The 24,724-nt window shown below is 45.6% G+C and overlaps 1 protein-coding gene across 3 annotated transcripts in view; it reads right to left on the reverse strand.

The window, feature by feature from the left end:
* Ptp10D (Protein tyrosine phosphatase 10D) overlaps window positions 1-24,724 on the reverse strand; it is a 177,540-nt gene that overhangs the window by 37,422 nt on the left and 115,394 nt on the right. For 2 of the 3 annotated variants that reach the window (XM_089560738.1, XM_089560739.1), the window contains exons 2-13: window positions 24,001-24,250; window positions 19,449-19,772; window positions 15,089-15,370; window positions 14,267-14,370; window positions 12,921-13,101; window positions 12,510-12,785; window positions 11,360-11,460; window positions 10,805-10,970; window positions 9,761-10,021; window positions 6,092-6,235; window positions 4,857-4,982; window positions 337-479 (exon numbers count right to left, since the gene is read on the reverse strand). In XM_089560738.1, the coding sequence (XP_089416864.1) occupies window positions 337-479; window positions 4,857-4,982; window positions 6,092-6,235; window positions 9,761-10,021; window positions 10,805-10,970; window positions 11,360-11,460; window positions 12,510-12,785; window positions 12,921-13,101; window positions 14,267-14,370; window positions 15,089-15,370; window positions 19,449-19,772; window positions 24,001-24,250 (2,358 nt within the window). The remainder of the gene's footprint in view (window positions 1-336; window positions 480-4,856; window positions 4,983-6,091; window positions 6,236-9,760; window positions 10,022-10,804; window positions 10,971-11,359; window positions 11,461-12,509; window positions 12,786-12,920; window positions 13,102-14,266; window positions 14,371-15,088; window positions 15,371-19,448; window positions 19,773-24,000; window positions 24,251-24,724) is intronic. The other variant, XM_089560740.1, reaches the window with a different exon arrangement.

Raw genomic sequence — 24,724 nt, forward strand, 5'->3', positions numbered from 1 at the left:
GTTAAATAGTGGTTGTAGAGAACCTGGAAAGTTATAAAGGTCTTCTGGTTTGGCAGCTTCAGCTTCGAGGGTGACAATAATTTAAGTGACAAAACTGTTGAGCCTGATTAACGCAATTCTTGCCTTATCGCGCCAAGTCAATACCAGTTGCCGGGCATGAGCCTTCAACACAACTCGATTGGCAGTGCATGCGATGGCATGTGGCACCCTAAAACTTTATTACATGTGCTGCTTGAAGTACCTTCTTCCGCGATCTTGCAATCCAATTCATCATTGGGAATTCAGCAAACTTAGGAGCTGGATTCTAAGACCCCATACTTGGCGAGAATGACTTACCTGCTGTGATTTCTGCTTCTTCTGATCGTTGATAGGGTTGTAGACTATGATATAGTAATCAACGCGTCCAGGAGGTGCTGTCCACTCGAAGGTGATGTTTTGAGAGTCGAGGAAGTGTGTAACATGCTTGATGGAGTTTGGATCTGAAATGTTTTAGTCTCGCGCTGTGAAATGTGCAATGCAGTGTTTATTTAGGACAATATGGCAAGCAGAACTTGTCATTATGTTGACTGTAAAGCCTACAAATTTCATAATAATTAAATTCACGAAAGGGTTGCAAGCAGCTCACATTGCCTAGCAGCTCACATTGCCTGAACATAAGAACCACGTTAAGTTTAAAATTACCCCAAATCACTTTTGATGTGGCGATTTTATGAGTACATTAAAATGGCATGTTTTATTTGTTTCTTGGTTGAAAAATGAAATTTTGTAGCTGAGGTTCAATTTTCCAAAAACATAGAAAAAACGAAAAAAAAGACACACACTGCACAGTTTATTGTGAAGCGAACGAAAGAAAACGCAAGTGTTGAACAACAAACAATCGAAAACGATAGAGTTATCATGTGCAAGGTAGTTTTTTCTTGCATAAAATGACCAAATCTAACAACAAATGCTTCGACCAAAACGCTCATGGGCATATAATAGATTTGAACCAGAATTTTTCAAAGTCAACAGGAGCAGAAAGTTTTTTGGAGTAAGCAAGGCACAATTTTGACAAATCGCATTTTAGTTAAATAGCGAAAAGCAAGCAGTGCTACTGAAGGACTTAGTTTTATGGGCACAAATTATATTAAATTAATTTAAAAACAGCACTACAGGTTTTGCGTCACAGTACGTCTTACCATTCCCGATCTGTATTTTGGCCATGGCTCTTTATAAAACCATTGGCATCGCCAGATGTGCAACCTCTATGAAACACATATACCTACATAAACATATATCAAACAAATATGATATGTATGTAGGTATATACAGTGAAAGCTCGTTAATTCGACCCCCGTTAATTCGGCAAATCGGATAATTCGACGCGCGCGCGAGGTCCCTACAATTATACATAGGAGTCTATGGGGCGAAACTCTCGTTAATTCGAACAAATCCTGCCGTGCGTCGGTTAACTCGACTTCACTCCGCAGCCCGCCAAGCCGGTGTGCCGAGAGCAAAAAGAAAAAAACACTGCCATGAGCGGCGCTACTGTAGGGCTGATAGGCCATCCCTATGGTCATATCATCCATCCATCCATCCGTCCATCCATCCGAGGAAGCGAGTTAGCGGCGGCCAAAGCGGCTGGCGTCTTTTTTTTTTTTTTTTTGTGCTTTGTGTCGCAGCAGTCGCTATCACGGTTATTTACGGCGCCTTTTTTGGTAAATGCGCGCCTTGTCAGCTTGTTTACTGCGCCTTGTCAGCTTGTTTACTGCGCTACTTGTTGTTGCTGTTTTGTTGCGACTGAGAAGGGTGAAAGGAAATCGCAAGGGATTGCCTACTGGCTCAGCCACCACCGCTGCCATGTGCAGATAGAGGAGAGTTAAAAGATCAGAGAAAAAGATAGAGAAAAGATAAGACACCCGTCCACAGTCCCCGTGCAGATAAGGGGAGAGTTAAAAGATCAGAGGAAAGATAAGACGCGCGTCCCAGCAACAACGCCGTCCGCGGGACGCTGGTTGAAAAAACAGATAAGCGGGGAGCGGCGCTCCCTTCACCTCCTCCCCGCGCTGCTCTCCGGTGGGTAGCGCGCAGGGCCTGCGCGCCGCCTCGCCTTCGTGTCCTGTCAGCTGACCGAGGATGAAATAATTGAAGTGACAGGCGCTGACAACGACGACGATTTACGATTGTGAGCAGTTGCACCAAATGCCGAAGTGCACGGTGAAAGAAGCCGCAGAAGCCTTGTCCGTGCGGGAGGACTTCTGTGAACAAATCCCTGACAGCGCGTGTGCCGCGGCACCTGACAGCTGTTAGAGCTATCGTAGTCGCTCAAATTCGCTCGAGAAAGCGGACGGTGATTACAGATTTCCTTGCCAAATAAAGGTATACGTCCTGTTGCGGCAAACATTGTTTTTTTGTTGTTCATTCGATAATTCGACATTCGGATAATTCGACAATTTTTCGCGGTCCCGTCAGTGTCGAATTAACGAGCTTTTACTGTATATGTATATATTGACACACTGCATTCCGCATGTTCGCCTAGCGCTGACCTGAAGCATGCGCCATCTCAAAAGAGAGGAAGTGAAAGCGAACAACAAAGTGAACTACCCTCTATAAACTCTCCTCTTTCCAGCAGTTCACCGCTTGTGTCTTGGCCACTCCCCCGTAGTGGGTACGAGCCATTTCATTTGAGGTCAACCACCCAACCAACAACAACAACAACGTTCATCGAAGCTCGCCGCTGTTTCTTGTGATCTGTGATCTCCGCCTTTCACGTGGGACTCCCATCATGCACAAGCATTTGAAACTCTTCAACGCCACCTGCAATCACCTCCAGTTCTGGCTCACTTCGACGAAAATGCAGATATGGAGCTTCATACTGACGCAAGCAACGTAGGCCTGGGTGCCATGCTGGTTCAAATCCACAGCAGTCGAGAACGAGTCATCGCTTACGCCAGCCGCTCTTTGTCTAACGCTGAAGCTAACTACTCGGCAACTGAGAAAGAGTGTCTCGCGATAGTGTGGGCGACGTCAAAATTTCGACCCTACCTTTATGGAAAACGTTTTACTGTAGTTACGAACCATCATGCCTTGTGTTGGCTCGCGACCTTCAAATATTTGTCAGCCCGCCTTACCAGATGGAGTCCACGCCTCCAAGAAGACGACATGGAAGTCTGGCCGGAAGCACTCGGACGCCGATTGCCTCTCACGTGCCCCAGTCGATTCCCCAACAGAGGACGGTAACTACGACGACGACATCAATTAAATGCGATCAATCAGTGCAATGAGCCTCGCTGAAAAGCAATACTCTGAACCGGAAGTTCGGCACCTCATGGAATCTCTTAATGGTACCCGCCCGACTGTCCCGAAGGCTTTCAAGCGCTCAGCAGCGTCACTCTGCGTTCGCCATGGTGTCCTCATGAAAAAAATAATTTCGCCGCAAACAATCAGCAATACATACCGGCGAGCCTACGTGACAAAATCCTTCAAGTTTCCCACGATGAAGCGACTTCTGGACATTTGGGTTAGCCCGCACGCTTGCAAGAATCAAAGAGAAGTATTGCTGGCCCCGCCTTCAGTCGGACGTTTCACACTACGTCAGAACATGCCGAGGCTGTGAGTGCCGCAAAGTGCGGTAAAAAAAAACCAGCTGGATTCTTGAAGCCTATAGGACCATCATCGCGAGCTTTCCAGCAGATGGGGATGGACATGCTGGGCCCATTCCCTCTTTCTCATTCGGAGAACAAGTGGGTCATCATGGCAACTGACTACCTGACACGATATGCGGAAATATCAGCTCTGCCAAGCGCCGCAGCCCTCGACGTGGCAAAATTTTTCATCCATCAGATCGTTTTGCGTCATGGTTCACCGAAGATCCTAATCGCCGAGAGGGGTACAGCATTCATGGCTGACCTCCTACAGAAGGTTTTACGCCACAGTCACACAAACCTCCGAAAGACGACATCCTACCACCCTCAAACTAACGATTTAACGTAATGATTAAACAAAACGCTCGGTGACATGCTCTCAATGTATGTCGACGTTCAGCACAAAAATGAAGACGAAGTGCTCCTGTTCGTCATTCTCACATACAATACAGCCGTACAGGAAACGACAAACATGCCATCGTTCTGTCTTGTCTACGGCTGCGATGTGACCACGATGGTGGACGCCATGTTACCGTTTGTGGACGACATCGACCCAAATGCGGATCTTCACACCTTCCTGGACCTCACTGAAGAGGCTCGTCAGCTGGCCAGAGTGCAGCAGATTCTTGACCAACAAAGACGAGATGCCCAACGCTATAACCACCGACGCCGTGATGTTCAGTACACATCAGGAGATCGTGTGTGGCTCTGGTTTCCAATTCGCCGACGCGGACTTAGCGAAAAGCTCCTCTGCCGGTATTTTGGACCCTACAAAGTGATCAGGCCACTTAGAGATCTCAATTATGTGGTCTTTCCTGACGGCTTTCAGAAGCCTCGGCAAACATGGCACTCTGAGGTGGTACACGTTGTCCGTCTCAAGCCTTACCACCAGCGGTAACGGTAGAGCTGGAATTTCGTGTGCACATCAGGCTTCACTTAGTGAACTTTTTAAACACACAGGCTACGCATCGGGACGATGCTCTTTCTTCCTGGAGAGCCAGTGACACAGTGCATTCCGCATGTTCGTCTAGCGCTGACCTGAAGCACGCTCCGCCTCAAAAGAGAGGAATTGAAAGTGACAGCAACCTGGAGCCGTGGTCAAGACTTTCGTCGAAGCCCGCCGCTGTTTCTTGTGATCTATGATCTCCCTTATTCACGCGTGACAATATGCACATATATATCATGTGTGTTCGACAAAACAAGCTCCCTGTACAATAAAAAAGACGGACTTACACAGTGTCTGCTCAACATCTTGCGCATCAGTGCTTTCCACCTTGTTGCTCACAGTTGTGACGCGAACAACGTACCGCTCTCCGGCAACAAGGTCGTCAATTTCAGTCGAAGTAGTGTTGACGACGCCTAGAAAATGAAAGAAGTGCACATTTTTTAAATAATGTGACACTACGTTCCCATTTCAATAGCTGCTGCACTGCACATTCTCGGCGCACGCTTTATTTATTTCCAGTACGTCTGAATAGCCTCACTGGTGAAGCATTATACGAGGAGTAAGGGACACAAAAATGTCCTTGAAACAAGGAATACACAAAACAACATGGAAGTAAACATAGACGCTGCCTCATAAGTGTGAGGCGGCGTCCATGTTTGAGTAGGTTTAACTCACTACATTACGTACTGTTGAATCAAGCCACGTGCGACAAATCATGCACTGACATGCTGACCGCTGGAAACACATGTCCACGCAACCCGAACAAGCCAAGCCTTTATTTATCCTATACCGATTCTGTCAGACGAAATGTCGTGTGGCACGAGCGCTGAACCTACACATATCTGGTGAAACCTACTGCAGCATTTTTGGTACCAAATTGAGAGCATAATCACATTGACAGCTCAATAAAGAATACTTGAATTCAAGTTGAAACGAATCTGAATGAAAAGAAGCAGCCATAAAGAAGGTGACAGGTGCAGTTGTAACAACTTATTTACCTTGTATACATGGTCGTTCTTAGCTGCATTGTCCTGCCTTGGTGAGTACAGGCATAACAGCCGTCTAATGGAGGAATTGGGAAGCGATATCGTTTTTTCTGGCTAAAATGTATGTACAATTAAAACAGGAACTCAGCTGCGGCAGTAGCCCCAGGCACTCTCGGCCACCATCGGAATCCGAATGGCCGAAACTGACGGCCGCTCTCTAATTAGAAGTGGAGCATAATATTCCAGATAACGGCCTCATTAACTTGTGACGAGTTGCGAATACAGCGGAATTGATCGCCCGTGGCGGGAGGGCGGGCATCCACAAGACAATTTTCCTCGCGTGACGAATATGACATGATAACGCCGCCAGCCGGCTGCGATACACAAAGATAATTGATAGAAAAACATAACAAGCTTTGAGGCAACATCGATAAGTGTAAACTTCCCGAACCACTCGCTGAAAACACACATTCACGTACGCACACATGCACGCACACTGAAAAACTGTTTGATGGATGTCACAAGGTTTGGCTTACCGAACTCTCTCCAGAATGAAGACTCGACAGGTCGGTAGCGAACAGCGTAGTGGTCGACTAGTGAGTTCGCTGGAGCGTTCCAAGTCACAATCAAGGTTGAGTTACTGGCCTTTGCGATTTGCAGGTTTTGCGGAGGTCTTGGGGCTGGGATGCAACAAATAGTAGGAGCCATATGTTAGAACAAGTCAGCCATCCGAGTCACCTGTACATTCATCGGCTCAGAAGCAACGCGTCCACTAAGAAATAAAATATGTAGACTACACGGGATTTCGAAAGTGCTGCTACTAATATAATCATCACTAGCATTAACTAAGGAAACATGTAAAAAATTCCTCCTTTGGTTTACTCTTGTGTCTTGGTGACTTCCTAATCTTTAACATGCCTTCAGGGACTGCAGGACACCTTGTTCATTTAATGTTAAATTTCTCCTGCAGTTTGCCGGACAATATTTTCTTTTGTATGCATTAATTTTCGTTCTGGTATTTCTGCTTGCGGCATGATTTTTCTTCGAATTTTACTTTGTAATCTACATAATTTTTTGAAAATGTATGTAATTTGCAACTCTTTGTATCTATACATTTTTATCTAAATGTCGGAAACGCAATGAATATAACTATGACGCCGGTAGTAGTACCTCATGATTCTCAGTGATGTTATATTGTGGGAAGTTTCCCCTTTTCAGCAAATTTCACTAGTAGAATTTACTGAAAAGAAAATTTTCGCGGAGTTTCAGCGAATTTTAAGAGCGAAACTGCCCCACTTTTTCTCTGGGAACTGATAGCATTCTCAATGAGGCGCAGCTAAAACGGGCTTGAAGTAAGGATTTTCAGTTTTAAGTTAGGAAACTTTAAGTTTTAAGTTAGGGAAGTTAGGAAAACAGGGCAGTGTCTATCCTACTGGCAGCTGGTAGAGTCAGTAGGCTGAATTTTTTCCGGCGGTGGACTCTGAAGGTGGATTCACACGACGGACCGCTGGCCTGCGGATCAGGCGTCACGTGACGTTCCACATCCATTCTATCAGGTTCGTGCCTGGCCAACAGTGTAGGTGAACTAGAATGGAGAAAGACCGCGGACATACCTAATATATTTATCACCACGTGAAAAGGTGGAGGTTGGGTATTAAGGCGAAAGCCTTTAATGCCTCATCGTTGTCCACACAAGGTTGTCAGCAGAAGCTTGTCAGCAGAGGTGTCACGCTTTTGACAGTATGTGAGACAGTTACTGCTTGATTTCCTTTCCTCAAATACAGTTTTCGTTTTCTTCATTACGCCCCTCTTTCTCTTCCTTCTTTCCCTCCCACTTCCTCCCTTCCTCTGCAAACAGATCACTGGTGTCCATCAGATATGTGAGACAGTTACTGCCTACTTTCCTTCCCTCAAATACAATTTTCATTTTCTTCATTATGGCCCCTCTTTCTTCTTTCACTCTGACTTCCTCCGTTCCTCTACCCACTCTGTGGTTCGGGTGTCCACCGAGATGACAGAGAATTACTCCATCATTTCCTTTCCTCAAAAAGCTTTGTGGTGGTATTCCGTGGAGTCCCTGGCAGCGCTACAACACGCTGTCTGTTCCACTCCTAAAGGCGAAGCTTAAGCGTCGTTAATTTGCAGTTAATTAGTATTTAGTCATCAATCAGTCATTAGCAATTAATTATTAATTTGTTATTATTTAGTATAAGTCGTTAATTGCATTGTTAATTTGCAGTTAATTAGTATTTAGTCATCAATCAGTCATTAGCCATTAATTAATAATTTGTTATTACTTAGTATTAGTCATTAATTGCGTGTCACGTCATCCAGTGGTGACGTCACCAGTGCCACAGAGGCAGTCAAAGTGGTGCAGAAAACGCTTTTGCCTCTACGCACTTTAGACATTCAAAGTGCCCCCTGAGTTTTTTAGTTGCTGGGTATTAGTTGGCTCACAAGAAGACTAACTCAGAAAGATGCTTTCATTCGCTCACTCCCTTACATCCCAAGCCGCAATCAAGTTTTTGTCGATGAAAATTTTTAACAGATGCTACGCAACTGGTAACATCCGCAGCGCTTTCTTTCCTTAAAAACTGCCCGTTTCAGTGCAAAAATAGCCATTGCTTTCATGGGAAAATGTCATGTAGAGAACCAATCAGAGGCGAATGCCTGGAGAACTTCAGCCTGGAAATTCTCGCGGCGGGCGACAGAACAGTCCCTGAGAAAAAACTATATATCCAAACAAATTAAAGCAGCATAGACACCTAACTTTTCGGTGCGTGTTTTCTCGTTTGTAGTGATGTTTAAGGCATTATTTTATATGAATTTCCACCTTGAGTCTCCTCTGACCTCTAAATAATTTATAATAGAATTTCTTTCTCGTGATGTTTCTGTTTTGGTTTCAACGGCCAAATGAGGACTGAGACGTCAAAGTGTGGTTATAGGTGACGTGAGACATGAAAAAAATTGCAATATAATCACTGCTTCCACATTCGTTGTCATTCCGGCTCTTGAGATAGGCTGGCTTCAGCACTGTAGTGAATTAAAACGATGAAGCAGCAGCGATTATATCGACGTTTTTCCATGCTCCACGTGGCATAAAACCACTCTTTGACGTCACAGCCATCGTTTGGCTGTTGAAACCGAAAGAGCATGACAGAGAAATACGATTATAAATTATTTAGCATTCGTAGCAGAATACTACACAGATTGATGCGTAGTAGTGTCTTCCGCATCATTGTAGAGTAGAAAACATGTCATCAAAATGACCCCAGCAGCAAAGCTAATTGACACAATATTGGAAATGTATTAGTAAAGGCTGGCCCAACAAAGGACCAGAGTGAAACCAGGCATATCCGATATTGGGTCAATTACCCGTGTTGTTTGGGGAGGTGTCTATACTCCGTTAAAGGGAAGCTGAAACGGTTTTTGAGAATTCGAGGTTATTCAAGAATTCAAATCTATCAAGCTTCTAGATAAAGCATGGAAAATATTTTTGCACTAGCATTTAAAATGGTGGCATAATCGTCGATTAAAACTGTGACGAAGTTTAGGCTTCTCCTCACTACGTTGGAGGAGTGCGAGGAAACTCGGCAGTGACGTCATTGTTGCCGAAATTTCAGATGTCCGCTGCCTACGCCTGCATGCCGCTGTGCGTCATCAGATGGCGCCAAACAATGCACCATGAGCTTCTCCTTCGATGGCGTCGGTTTTCTTCCATGGAATAGCCATTTCCTCACTGGAAACGTAGTGCAATCATATGTGTCGTCGTTATCGGGGCCTCTGCCCGCCGTTGTGCACTTCAGAGAAGCCTGAACGCCAACGACGACTTTATTCGGCAATTACGCCACCATTTCAAATGCTAGAGCAAAACGATTTCGCAGGCTATATGTGCCCATTTTGCACATTCGGCAACCTCAAACTCATTGAATTCTAAAACCACTGCAGTTGCCCTTTAAATACAATAACATCTATGCGCAAGCTCAGGAAACTGAGCTGGCGCTTTCGTTGCTGGCAATAGAGAGATTTACAACAGTCGCCTCGATAAACTGCCTATAAATGGCACCATCTCAGCATGCGTTCCTAGTGCTCCGACAGGATACTTCGCACTAGCAGGTCATTGATCACACTGTTAGCCTTCTACGCCCGGCTTCTTTCACTAATATGAAGATATTCTAACTGTTTCCAGTCACAGCAACACTCACCGACAGTCTGGTAGTAGGAGTGCGGCTCGGACCACAGCCCGTGGCTAACGGCGTAGACGCGGATCTGGTAGCTGGCACCCGGGTACAGGTTGTTGAGGAGGAGCCAGTTCTGACGCGTGTCCTCCTGTCGACGCTCGCCGGTGTCGTTGCGCACATAGACGACAGCGAACGAATCCTGCCGGCTCGTCACATCCGACTTCCACGAGACGTTCATGTGTTGGCCCACTGGCTCCAGTGCTTCGATGACGGGTGACGCGGGGCCTGAGAAAATATTTACGCTTGGCTGAATTTGTATACATAAAAACACTGCCCGACTCGTAAATGTCGCTCTAAGCTTGATGGTGTGTAGCAATGACAGAATAGCACAGCGAGGAGTCGGTAAAGTACGATTTTCCTGCATAAAGAGCTGAGAGGAGCTGTAGTACGTCATGTCTACGGTGATTCGCTAAAGGTTAGCTCTGTAAAGAACAATTTGCGGAAAAGATAAACGGGCAATCTGTAAAATTACCAAGTAAACATTTTCAGCAGGCGTTATTTTGCCCTTTTTTTCTCTTTGTAAGTTTTTGAATAACATCATGATCACATGATCATCATCATCATCAGCCTGACTGCGCACTCTGCAGGGCAAAGGCCTCTCTCATATCTCTCCAATTAACCCGTTACCAATTGCGGCCACCGTATCCATAACATATGAATTCATAACACTGAAATGGGCAAAGAAAAAAAATCGGAGCGTTACGTCGAAAAAAGGAAATTAGGAGGCTTTCAGTGTTTATGCGCAACCACGTCAGTGACATGCCATCTGCTTTCATAAGCGTACCAACCGTCGTAAAATTCGTTCATAGTTATCGGTACATCATGAAAGAGGGTTCCTTATTTGTCTAACTGCAACTGTACATGCCGTCTTCCTTAAGAGTATGTTGACACAGCTTCCCAGCAAAAGTAAATTAGGCTATAGCTTGTCACTATTGCACATTTTTCATTTCTACATTTTTTGGACTCACAATCTTTCACATTTGTGATGGAGCAGCATCGCACACTTACGTGTTGATTGGTAGGTGAAGACTGGCTTGCTTGGTACACCCTTGCTGACGGCGACAACGCTAATGGAGTAGTTTCGGCCTTGCAAAAGGCCCTTTAGCAAGACTGAGTTATTCTTGACTGTCTCCAGGCTGTCGCTGTTGAAGGATTCCAGTTCATTGTAACGAACCTGCAATCAAATCTCGTGCTGTTACCATATGTCGACACTACATTGGCTACCTCATGCTTAAAGGCGAAATGCATGGGCCTGTTTATTTGCCTGAAACAGCAATAGTTAAAAAAAAAACAATAGACAGTAGGGTTTTAAGACGAAGCCAAATATGGCCTTTTCAAACCCAATTTTATGTATTAAATATTTATTAACGTTATTAGAAGCCATGCTAACACGGAACTTAAGATCTGACTTTCTGATCGAAGGAGGGCTCTGCGGCTATTTTAAGCACAGAAAAATCGCGGAAGTAAATTCAATTTTAATGCATCTCCAAATGTTTCAGATCTGCTTTGAAATTTAAAAAAGTTAAATTATGGCGACACCACAGCATCGCAGTAGACCTTTACCATGTATGCGTCCTGAAGGCTTGCGTTGTTGGGCTTCCAGCGAACCAAAATTTCTCCCGCATCTCCGTACGTGGCATTCAGGTCCTCCACAGGCAAAGGATCTGCATATTTTATTAGCAGATAGAACACCGCGGTTAACCTGGCGAACACGCCAGAAAGTTTGCTCAGCGGAGCCTGCACGATGACAACAATCATGCACGGGTGGTTTGACACTTTAACAATTATTGCTTTCTTGCAGAATGGGACTTGTTATTGTATTAGAGCCAATATTTGCATGCAGTACTACATCTGAATTACATAGTTTCGATTTCCTTTTACTTATCCCATACATAGTTTACTTCACTATAAAATGAAATGGAAGAATCGTCAGTATTTTATTAAGCACAGAATATATCATACGCAAATTTCTAGTATAAATAAATAGTGAACTCTTGCAGGCAGTCGGAGGAACTTCTGTTTCGAAAAACTGCCAGGTTATTAAAGTAAGTCATGTCCGCGAAGACACGTACTGATTGAAGTTTGATGTAAAAAACTTGCAGCGTACTGGATGGTCTGATCTTACTATCGAAGGTCGCAAACTTGAAATGGCCTTTTAACCACCGTACACAATGAGCATTTTCTTCAAATAAACAATGCGACACGACAGGTACAAAACACTGACAATAAATAGCAGACAAAATAAGTGTCCAGCCCTTAAGTAATTATTCTGTGTCCAACTGAGGTATTATTTACTGGACAGCAAAACGGAGATATTTCAGAGTTGCATAAAAGATAAGAGAAAATGTGCAGCCAGCTTTCATTAAAAAAAAAAGAACTATCAAATATAACAATTAGTTCACATTCTATAAGGTAAGGCCTGCTTTCTTTAGGCACAGATGTGCTGTTAACGCATAGGAGAAAGATAACGTATAAGTATTTTTTAAGTGAAACGGAAAGTTCGCCACCTATATATCCTGCCCTTTTGTTTTGGTGTTTTGTCCATACTGATTTGAGCTAGTCCACGAAATAATGCCCACCCTTTGCCAATACATTTCCAATATTGGACCAATTAACTGTGCTTCTGGGGTATCCTGTTATTTTTTTGTTCTGGTGCTTTGTCCATACTCATTGAGCTAGTCCACGAACCAATGCGAGGTAACGATTCACTTACGAGTGGTGACATTCCCCATGACAGGCCAGCTGGCCACGTTGCCGCTGACCGTTTTCACCATGACCTCGTACGTGTGTCCGGGCTCCAGGTCTTGGTCGAAGTTGGCCACGCGCTCTTCGTCCCTGCCGATGACCTGACGAAGCGAGTGCTGCATGCTGAGGGCGACCTGGTACCGATCAAACTCGGAGAACGACTTGGGAGGGGACCAGGACACTTCGAACGAACGGGAGGTCACTCTTTCCTTGTTGAAGGTCACGTTGGACGGCGGAAGAGGAACTGCGTTGAAATGTTGAAAGCTTTTGCATTAACTAATTTCCTTCGCACAACGTGGCACCGTGATGCCTGTAGTTAGGCTTCATACTGAGCAAGATGTCTCAAAAGCAGGGTGAAGCAAAAGCTGCTGGTTCTTACCTGTTCTATACTGTGCCTCAGTAGGTGCACTGATTTGTGTCTGACTGATGGTCTGCACCGAGATATTGTATGCTCTTCCGGGAACGAGCCCATAGAACGGGGCCTGGGCAGGGCCAGGCGGTTCCCCTTCTTTGTCCACGTAGAGGACGGACTGGGAAGCATCTTCTGGTGTGATGCTCACCTGGAGGTACGAACGCGGGAATGGAGTCAGAACAATGATGATGAATGAAGTCCTTAATTAAAGGGAAAGGCTCTCATTCTTACAGTAAGAAAGCGTGCTTTTAAGGAGGTCGCTTTCGGCGGTATAGAGCTGCAACCAGATTTAGCGAGAGTGCTCGAGATTTTTCCAAATTGAGAAGGATTTTCCTTAAAACCTGAAAGGCAAATGATGGAGTCACTGAAATCAAAAACTACATTTTGGACACTAGAAAAAGCCTGTGCTCCAGATTTTACAAAACTTGCCCGGAAAATGCAGGCAAACACAAAAAGCAGTACGAGACGATGCATTGAGTCACATAGGATAATCGTAGCGGTGTTCGAGGATGAACTGGATGTTTGGTACACGAATGCCAATTTTTGTGTTACTTTTATGGTCTGTTACTTCTATTTTGATGACGTGCACATGTATGGCCTGCTTTACGTGGTTTATTTTGTTGCGTATTGTGACATGGTGGTGACAATGCCACGTAGAACAGAGACCATACTGGCGTTGCACTGAAACGAACTCTCTACTTAGTTGCTCTCACACAAAAAGGTGTACAATTCAGCGGCAGCGATGGCAACAAGCGTGTTCAGTGGTAATGAAGGACAGAACGACTGCCGCTCTTGGCTGTGCTCAATTGAAACCAGAAAATTAACTAATTCCCGATAAGTCATTCTCGATAAAGCCGGTTGCAGCTTCGCAAACTGATCAAACCAGTTGCCGATGGCCTTGATAATAAAGAAACGATCATTATAAAGCTTCGTGCGAGTATGCTGCCCCGGATGCTGCCTTGTTTCTACATTTCAGTTTTCTGGGAAGCTGTAAAATGCAAGACAGTGGAACACAGCTGACACACTTAAGACAATAGGGAATGCAAAAAAAAAAGGTTTCATACTCTTTGGCACAGATGGAAGACGAGGAAAGCTGCTATCACTCTTTTTTGCTTGACATAAAACCCAGACACGACATCCACTATGCCGAAGTTGTGCAGTCTTGCATAGGCACTGTCGGTTCCATCTTTTCAGAGACAGTGTAACTAAGGGCTGTTCCTGTTTTAAGGTGCCGTGCCGCAGGTTAGCATGACAGTGAGGTAAAGAACATTTCTTAGTAGACGCGAAACGGGAAATATACTACGTGGACTTACCAAATACTGATCAAAGATGCCTGAAGGGTAAGGGGGTTGCCACAACACCAAGAGAGTGGTCTCGTTTCGGAACCACACAATGAAGCGGCCTGGTGCATTGGGTTCTGGGAGAAAAACAGGGAACATTTGTGCTTAGTAACACTGCATTTTTTTTTTATTCTCTGAATACTTGAATACCAGGTCAGCTCGACTGCCCTGTGACACAGACTGGTACAGCTCGCAGTCTGAAGTGGGCAGCAAGCTACTGAGGACCACTTGATTTAAAGCACCTCAACCGTACTGCATCGAACTACTACACTCAACTCTATAGCCAGACTTAATACCAAAACCTGCCAGTGCGTACTTTGACGTTGAAATAGAGCAAACATCGCCAAACGGCTGTGCGAACAAATCTCGAAGAGTGCAAATGCTGCTAAGATGTGTTGCAGAAACCACGAACCGACAAAAAAGAATGGAATCCGACACAGTTCATTTTTGTTGGATTACACAGGACATTAAGGGGTGTACACATATCTGACATGACTGACAGCATTTATCTCAGTGTCGTCCATATTGGAAGCTTGCCAATCACCCCGCTGCACCCGAAAGAGCTACCGGGTTGGCAGCATACCTGAGACTCTATAGAGGCGGTTTAGAGCAAGAACAGAGAATTTTTTTTTCTTTGTAGAGTGTTGAAACGCTAATGGTGGCAACAGTGATGCTGCTGCACGGACCGAAAACAACACATGTCATGTGCTCCGCAATGCACCCCCCCCCACACACACACACACATATACCCCCCTCCCCCCTTTACGCATACCGCTTTTGACAAAACCCACTTACTGGTGGTGAAGTTCGCCGAGGCAGTCTGTTGGGACTCTCGCGACTTGTAGACGCTGAACAGCTGCAGTTGGTAAGTGCCGCCAGGGGTGAGGTCCCTGAGCGTGTACGGCGGGTTCTCGTCGTTGAGGTGGATGCTCCGTTCCGGGGCCTCGTCCTGATCCGACAGCGGCGTGATGGCGAGCCGGTAGCCGGTGATCTTGCCTTCGGCTGGAGGCTGCCAGTACACGTGGGCCACTTTGCCCGTGTCTATCTTGATGGACAGGTTGGTCGGCGGGTCCGGCTCTGCACGCAGCAAAGAAGGCAAAGAAAAATTCCATCACTCTGCCTACAGGCAAAAAATTCAACATTATAAGATCATGCCGACTGATTGAACTTGTGTGACCCCAACGCCAGAGGTATGCCTACTAGTACCAACGCCAGAGGTATGCCTACTAGTATGAACAGGATTAACCTGAACAGGATTAACCTGTTCATACTGTGTGCGTTGCTTTTGTAGCTGCAGTGTATTAAAGGGACCATGAAAAGAATTAAAAGCCGCTTGTAAATGTTAGAAGTTATGCTCAGAAGCACTGACACCAAGTATGAGTCTTCGGAACTGAGCCGGCAATTTATTACGGCTTTTTAAAAATCGCGTTTTTTAAAATTCGCGGGCCGTTTGGTGTCTTCGTAGGGAGCGATTTTGATACCAAAACCGGGAAAACAGACGTCACTAGTCCCATGACGTCGGTAGGCCACCACACGCTGTCATTCGCTCGAGCCGCGGCAGCTACGACGTCACGGGCACACTTCCGGTAGCGGTGAAAATCGTCTGCTCGAGGCGCCGCGCGACCCCCTCGGGCAAGCGCGGGCCAGGGCATTGCCTTCACGCATACGTTTTCAATTTACCTCTGCCGCCTCTTTCTGCCGGGAGTTCGGGAGCAAAAGAAAGCGCCGAGACCGGAGAGACGCTGCCGACGCACGCTGCTCCTCGGGAGTGCGACAACCGGAAGTCGTAAACCAAACGTCAGCGAATGACGTATTCATGGGCGGAGCCCAGTCCCGGAGCTGTTTTCTTTATTTTTTCTTGGTGCTCCGGGTGTATGAGTTGAGGGGGGAGAGGAGGAGCGTGATTTTTAATCGTCTATAACTTCGTTGCTATTCATGCTAGCTCGAAAATTCTTTCGCTGGGGTGACGAGTGATGGATTGCCTATCTTTACGTAATCTCAATTAATTTGTTTCATAGTCCCTTTAACTACGACACATCAGTACTTAGATTATGTCAACTGATTAAGTTTGTATGGCCTAAGCGCCAGAAGTGTGCCTACTAGTATGAACAGGACTAACCTGCCTCTTAAGAGCACAACGTTTGGTGTATAATTGGCTGCCTTGTGCGTGCGCCTGCTTTTTTTTTTAGCTGCAGTGTACTAACTAGGGATTATCAGTACTTCAGATCTCGCTTTCTTTCTCTGGTCCCAATGTGGCACGAACGTCATGGCAGTGTGGCCCAGACTGGTGTATTGGCGCCTGATCGAACGTTATTGCAAAGCTGGGGAGTTCGGATGTTGACCACAAAAAGGCAGTGTCTGACCGACTCAAGTGCACCGCCAGTAAAAGAAAATCCTAGCGAAGCAGCTCTCCTTATAAAGCCCAGTTTGCAAATAATAGTGGGCTACGTTTGCGGGATGAATGCACTAGCAAGTGCAAAGATACCATTGCGCTTATTGACAGCACCATCAGAACCATTACGTCGATCAGGTAACACATGTCCACATGGCTGTCGCAATTAGGAACAGAGCGACAAGAACACTGAAATTTAATCGATGCGCTCAAAGCATGGCATGGAGAACGACACTAGGCAGGGACGGATTCATGAGGAAGGGGAGAAGGGCAGGGGGGGGGGGGGGGGGACCATTTTCTTGACGAAAAAGTCGAAGTGCGGGGTTGAAGTCTGGTTCAAAAGCTCCTAGATGAGGCGTGGTATGGGTTGCAGCAACATAAAGGCACACAAGACCTTTGGTTCACTGAATAACGCGTCCAGTTAACACAAAAACGAATTTGAATAAATGAGCACTTTCTAACTGCGCAGGCACTAGACTAAGTAGCTGCAGCTCAGTAAGCTAAAACAACGCTCCCTTTAATAAGAAAAGAATCAAGTTTATAGGACTCACTGTTCACACTAGCTTCTCTGGTACCTCATGGGTTACCAGACAACTTGCTGGTAGAGGGGTCCAGGTCAATTTCAGCACCTCTGAGTTCTTTGATTTTGCAGCACAATCTTAACTTACCTGCACTTCTGCAATAAAAATAAAATAACCACTGCCGGGTCTTGAATCTGCAACATCATGCTGAACAGTAGTCGTGGTGGGAGGTCCCGCACATAACTGCGTGCAGGGGTTTAGTACACAAAGCCACAAAGGAAGAATGTGAAAATGTAGAGGGTTTGAGCGGAAAATGCAGCAAGTTTTCATTTTTTTGCCTGTTAGAGGATTTTGTTTATTTAAGTGAGTCTGCATGTGGTGCTTCCTTGAGCCAGTGTATGCCTGCTTGCTACGAGCACACTTACAAGAACATCGCTTGCAACGAAGCATAAATGATTACAATAAGCATGCGATCGCATTATTACCTGTGTCATCCTTGGATTACTTAGCTATCAACATTGCCCTGACGATCGGAATAAGTTTTGTCATGTTTTTGATAACAAATGCACTCCGTTAGCGCTGCTTGCAGTAAGGTTCCTTCACCTTGTAATGATTTGCCTTACTCTGACAGCACTGTGGTAATCAGCTTTCTTTGTGTTTAGTAAGTGCCACTCAGCCCAGATTTCAGATATTTGCAGGACTCACTGCATACGTCCAGTTTTCAAGTCCTTCTGAAGGCTTTCAGAAAGCACGTGGTACCTACCGTAAGACTGAAAAATTGCAATGAAGAAGCCACGCCATTATCGACATGTGAATGAGTAGCCTACAACAAAACACAAAACATGCTGTCCAGCATTTTTTCCCTTAATTCTCATAATTGCAGTCTTATACAGAGCAGCTGCTTGGGCTTGTCGGCAAAGAATAATCAGAGGCGCATAGCACGAAACAAAGCAAGGTACGAGAACTAACGACACAGAAAAAGCTCTTGTTCCCTCTCCCTCCTTCTTGGGGTGTTGTCTACTCGCGTCGTGCACCTCTCATTATTTTTAGTCACGTCGGTCTTTACCGTATTTTTCGGTGTATAAGACGCGACTTTTTTCAAAAATCTTGCTAGTGCGTCCTCTACAAGGGTGCGTCTTACACACAAATTTTTTGTTTTCTTTTTGTGAGTTCAGAAATTACTCAGGTTAATGTTCAAGCTTTTTTAACCGAAAAGGTATCACTACCGATGATCCGGTTGTAACACGGTTAATACTTCAATACGGGAACCGTCGTGCGCAACTTTTTTTAGGTGAACTTAAACATGAAACGGCGGGTATGACGACTTCCGGGATCACAAACACGCGACTGTTTCGGAGGCCCCAAGCAAAGTAATGTGAAATGCCAAAAAACGGCGACTATCGCGCTTCTCACCATTGTCAAGGCAAGCCAAGACAAGCCGGCGTTCTTTTTTAGCCACCCTTTGCAACTTTCTTTGCTCCGTGTACGTAGTACGTACGTAGTGCGAAGAGAATGTTTCAGCTGTGTTGCCTCATAAATGGGCAAACTTTTTGATAGCGCATCCGAAGATGAAGACTTTGAAGGTTTTAAGTAGAAATAAAATGTTGTTATGGACATATGGGAGAGTTGTTTCGTTTTTCTTTCTTTTTTCTAAAACGTGGGCGGGTATGGCGTGAGTGTTGCCTTTTTCGATCACTTAGCGTTGCTTGAGAATTTTCACAGGTACGGTGAATTTCGCGATGGTCGTGCAAGCGAGTTTAATTAAGCCTCAGTAGCCTAACTGGGTAAATTGGAGTGCGTGTTATACACGGGTGCGTCTTATATACCAACTTTTTCAGCGACAGCCTGCATATATCGCGGGTGCGTCTTATACACCGGAAAATACGGTATGAGCATGTCTTCGTCAGTTTTGAGCCAACAACTGAATGCTGCACTGTGAGTATCACGTCATTCTGTCCCGACCAGCAATAATCGAAAGTAGGTATTAGCCGTTAAAGAAGATCCTCGGTTATGGTGCTGTTCGTACTCTTGAGCAGTTGAACACTTTCTTCAACAGCTCACTGGTGGAACAGCATCATTAGACCAGGACAAACGATCTCTCGCGGAATCTTATAAGCCCACATATAATAATGCATAGAGGTATTGTATAAGTAATGCAGTCAGTGTTGCGACATCTAGTGGCCTTTTAGGATGACGTTGCTGTGTCCCCCTTTGTATAATTTCTCTCCATCCCTGGTCATACCGGCAATGATGTCGTCAGCCGACAAGGCCGCAGCCCGAGGGGGTAACGGGACCGGGATGGAGCGAGGCTGAGGACGTGTTGGTGGTGGTAGCACAGGACACCCGGGCTCCGGCAACGGTCCAGAGCACCGGCCGGCCGGGGCCAGAGGGTTGTAGACAGGGTAGGGAGGATGAGGTGGTGGTGGTGGTGGAGTTGGTGTGTTGGCGAGTTGTTGTTGGTGGTGGTAGTGACTGGGATAGAGGGGAGGTGCCGGCGGAGCCGCATATCCGGGCTGGTAGCCTTGGTAGTTTGGCGCCGGGAGGGGAGCTCGGTAATTGGGTTGCCCTGTGCAGGCCAGCCAAGAAAGCGGGAAACAAAGAAAAAAGAAAAGTATTGGCCGGTGCGAACAGCATGCTCTTCGCTTAGGTTTTGGTTAGGTAAATAGCGCTCTATGGACCATTAATGTTTTCTTTACTTTCACTACTAAAGAGTGACTTTGTGTCGTTTTAGTTCAAAACCAGTGCATAACTGAACTCTGAGAGCGACCACAGTGTACTCTTGTGGGAAACCAATGCAGACGTAACTGCGGTCGCAAACACCATTTTCTACGCTGTAAAGAGACGTAATTTAAGTGTGTAATAAACGTAACGAATGACTGCAAGATAGGACAACATGTATGAAATTCATTTCATTCCACTTTGTGCACTACGACTGCTTCTCGTCAGTAAATGACATTGAGTGCACGTGCACACTTGATGATGTGCGTACTAGTGCAATTGATTCATGTATGTGTCATTCACACACACAACAGGCCGATAAAAGGACGCACTCACTTTCCAGTGACTGCATAACCGCAGCTTTCCAGGATTCTGCGTGTTGCCTTCCAACATTTGTCTATGTACTTACTATCATTCAGGAAATGTTGGCGTATGTGACGTGATGTGATGAAACATCCAAAACTAGTATGAAGAGCACACTGCACACACAAAGAGGAGAAGAGGTGAAGTCGAAGGGGAAAGGAAAGGAGTAGAAGGTGAGGGAGAGGCAAGCACCAAGCTTTTCAAGCAAGCAGTGGATATGTTGTCTTGAGAGTAACATGCATTTTGGAGACACCAAGCCACACCATCCAACCACCTCCACCACCACCAACATTCATTCACACGCCACACCGGACATGTCACACGGACAGAATTTTAGGTGCCAACGTAAAACCAGTGTCACTTTTAGTAGTCTTTTCAGTGTCAGAAAATTTTTTTACCTTCTTATAATGGATAGAACTTGCAGGTGCCAACGTAAAACAAGTGTCACTTTTGGTAGTGGTTTCAGTGTCAAAAAGCAAAAATGTTACCTTTCTGGAACACTTTCCTTCTCTTGCTTCGTTTCGTTCGGTCAAGTTTTCAAACATACCAGCGTATTCCATTCAAAGTACGCTTCCTTGCACATAGTTGGTCGGCCTCAGGCATTTCAGAATGATAAGTTCATATCGACAAGCACATTGTAAAAAAGATGAAGAATACTGCGCTTGATTAACGCACACGGACGTTCCAAAAGTCCTCCCTTCGTGTCGCCTTATCGCTAAATAAAGCCAACGAATTCTATTGCAGAATAAAATGACTTCGGCTGAGACTTTTGCCCCACTCTTTACACCAACAGGTGTTTATTAGGTTAACAATGCTGGTGAGTGTTAGAGCACTGATTTGACTACTACAGAAGGTCAGCGATTCAAAAAGAAGTTACAGCTATGTAGTACTGGTATTCCCTGTTGGCAGCCTTTGTGAGCTGTAGAAGCTCGCATTTAAGTATTCCAATATACGCGTGTCCTCTGTCGCTGTTCACCTACGTGGTAGGTTGAAGCATCTTAGAAGCCTCAACTGAAAGCTGCATGCTGGGCAGCGGCCCAGCTATAGTTCGCACTGCACGGTGCTCATTAAAACAGCTGTAGTATTTAGACAAATATCTACGACAGTACCCTTTCAGTATTCCGGCTGGCACTGGTCGGATATTTTCCCGCTAATATATCGGCAGCAGAAATAAATATAAGCTGATATACAAAGTTAAAGGTGCAGTAAAGAGGAATCTGAACTCGTCTTTTTGCCGCGGGAATCCGATCTACACGTTCCGAGAATTCTTAGAAACCTCGACTTATTGCCCTGTGTGGCCGATTTCTTTAATTAAATCGAATTAACGTCCGGCTCCCGCCTTTATTTTTTTAATTCTCTCCGTTCGGTGGGTGGAGTCGACCAACGCATGGAGTGCCTTTCAGCCAGCTCCGTGGAGGCTTTGCTTTCGCTTTATTTTGTTTTTTAGGTTACCGTGAATAAAAAGTTTCATTCGCAGATAATATAGCCGCAAAATAAGCCCGCAGAAATAAAATTACGCGCGGACTATTTGATACTACGAATTACTACGTATTACTCCGCCGACGGCAGCGCGGCAAGCAGCCACGGGAATGGGTGAAAGGCACTCCACGCGTTGGTCGACTCCGCCCGCCGTACGGGGAGAATTCAAAAAATAAAGGCGGGAGCCGGACGTTAATCCGATTTAATTAGGAAAATCGGCCACGCAGGGCAATAATTCGAAGTTTCTAAGAATGCAAGGAACGTGTAGATAGAGTTCTCGCGGCAAAAAGACGAGTTCAGATTCCTCTTCACTGCACCTTTAACGTTCACCAGCTACATCCAACAATGTCGCGAATTTGTGAGATTAATAACGAGCATAATACCACGTGCCTATCTGTAAACGGGGCTAGCATTCGTACTCTAGAGTACGCCAGCACCCGGGTAAATAGAATTATTTTAGCGCAGTATACTATCCTGGGACGCCCCTCAGTCGTCCTTGAGGTCACGGAAACGCGTTGGAGTCCGAACGCGGCCATGCTGTCAGAGCAAAATAAAGCGATCCGTTCGCGTTCCTACGCGCTTACGGCGTAGCTCCGTGGGCATTCGAGCGGTATATCGAAGGCCTTGATTTAGTCCTGCTTTTTTTTTCTTCATGCAACCCACGCAGTATGTCCTGCTTGGGATACCGGCCACTCCGGTAGCCGAAAGAAAGAACGAGTTAGAAGCGTTGGTCATGTTGCCACTTGTGAAGCTCGCGCGTACGTCCGAGAACGCGCGACTTTTTCAAATACTTTCTTTTTTACTGCAATTGGCAGGTGGCGTTTTAGGTACGATTTTAAAATTTTGGAAAGCAGTTCAGGAACTTTAAAATCTACCAGACTGCCAGAAATTTTATTTATCTGAACCTAGGACAAGATTCAAGCTTGGGCCAAGCCTACTGTACTAAATATCCATTCTCTCTTCCCTCGCTCAGAAACGGCTTATCTCAAAAATATCCGCTGCCATCAATGTATGCGCGCACCCCAGCAGCACAGATAATCGGCCCAATATCGAAAATGTATTGGCGAAGGCCAGTTCTACAAAGGACCAAAGTGGCACCATTCATTTGCAATAATCGGACGATTGCCTGTGCTGGTTAGAAATTTGAAGTATGTCGAGGAAGAAAGTGTTTCGTGCTCTTAGCTTACCCTCGAGAAAAAATGAAATAAATGGAGGTAATGCTGATTAATGCGGATTACCACTTTTTGGCTTTTCATATATTGTTTAAAGCAGTCATTGCATTTCTGTGCAAACATTCCGTTTTTCGGCTCCTTCAACGGTTCCTAAATGTCTTCGGCTTGCCTGTGCACCCGTAACTAAACAAGAACACGCCCGAAGAAACATAGCGTAGAGCAGAGCAACAAGGTCCGGCACATTTTAAGCCTACTCCACAGCTGCCTTATTTTGGCCTGGTTGTATTTTGTCTCTAGTCTTTTCACTTTCTGCCTTAACGCTTGGCCTCTGCAGTCAATACATTCTCCAAATATGGACGTAATACTGCACAAAGGCAGAACCCCGAACCTTTAAGACGGTTCGCACGAGAATCGCTTTTTTTTTTACTCGCAATATTGTTCCAGATAAGACAGGGATAGGAAATTAGCACCAAAGGTAAGACTAACAACATGATGCAGTAGCCACAAGTTGTGCATACCGACATCTGGTGCTGCACTCTAAGTGCCATCAATAGTACCTTTAACAGCCAGTCAGAGTTAATAATGATGGGTCACATCTCTAGTTTCCGCTGTTATGAACATCTTCAAAGCGCGATCCCAATTTCTTTAGAGGCAACAACATATGCCGTTTCTTCGCCTAGTGCTATTGATACACAGCAGGAGCGCGAAAAGTTTCTCAGCAACTGTTGCTTCGGCATAAAAGCTTTTTAGCGTTATGGGATGAGAGAGAATAAAACTAAAGGGCAGTGACTTGAAGGGCCCCCCTGTACAAAGGAGGAATCGTATTAAAGCTTCTTGCTGGTTCACTGACAAAAGTTTTTTTATCCCTACGCTCGCTTTTTATCGTCCCATAGCCCTAAAAAATAAGGCATGTTATGTCAGTACGAACCAGCAAGCAACTACAATTTTACTTCCGTCACGCGCGTGCTTTGCTGGTGAATGGTTAACCATGACACGACGTTCCTTTATGCAGAGATATCTGTCAGCAACTACAGAGCTAAAAGTCACCATATCCGGACGCACCTGTTTCGATGACGCTCGTCCATAGCCTGTGGTTGTTGAGCGTGCCGTTGCTGAGGTACAGCTGGAAATTGTAGTCGGCGCCAGGTAGCACGCCGTCGATGGGCACCCCTTCCACCGAGTCCGTGGCTGGGAAGGTGAAGTTGGGACCAGGGTCTCCCACCGGGGGAGAGTAGTCGACGCGCAGCTCACCGCCCGGTAGGCTGGTGTACTCGCTAGGAAGGTGCAGTGTCAGCTGGCTCACTCCACCCACCTGGAGAGAGCGGGAAACCGAACAGTTTTAGAGTTTAATTGTACATTAAAAACATATATTTGCAAAGTTTGCATGTAGAAAAAGTATAGAGCAAGAGGTCCCAAAGCTGAACACTGTAGGTGGACCTCTTAAATTGGTAAATTGGTTTTTGAGGAAAGGATATGGCGCAGTATCTGTCTCACATATCTCGGCGGACATCTGAACCGCGCCGGGAGGGAAGGGAGGAAGGTGGGAGTGAAAGAAGAGGGAGAGAAAGAGGTGCCGTAGTGGAGGTCTCCGGGATAATTTCGACCACCTGGGGATCTTTAACGTGCCCTGATATCGCACAAGTGGACCTCTTAACAGGCATGGTTTTAGCGCTGTAGATGCGTCAGGTGCCTTGCTGACCCAAATCACCATCACCGTCATCATATCAGCTCATCCATCTACCTGCAGTACAAGGGCGTCTTCCATGTCTCTCCAATCAACCTGCCC

The sequence above is a fragment of the Amblyomma mixtum genome, chromosome 9, assembly GCF_055824585.1.
Source record: "Amblyomma mixtum isolate Tamu chromosome 9, ASM5582458v1, whole genome shotgun sequence".
In the NCBI taxonomy this organism is placed as follows: domain Eukaryota; kingdom Metazoa; phylum Arthropoda; class Arachnida; order Ixodida; family Ixodidae; genus Amblyomma; species Amblyomma mixtum.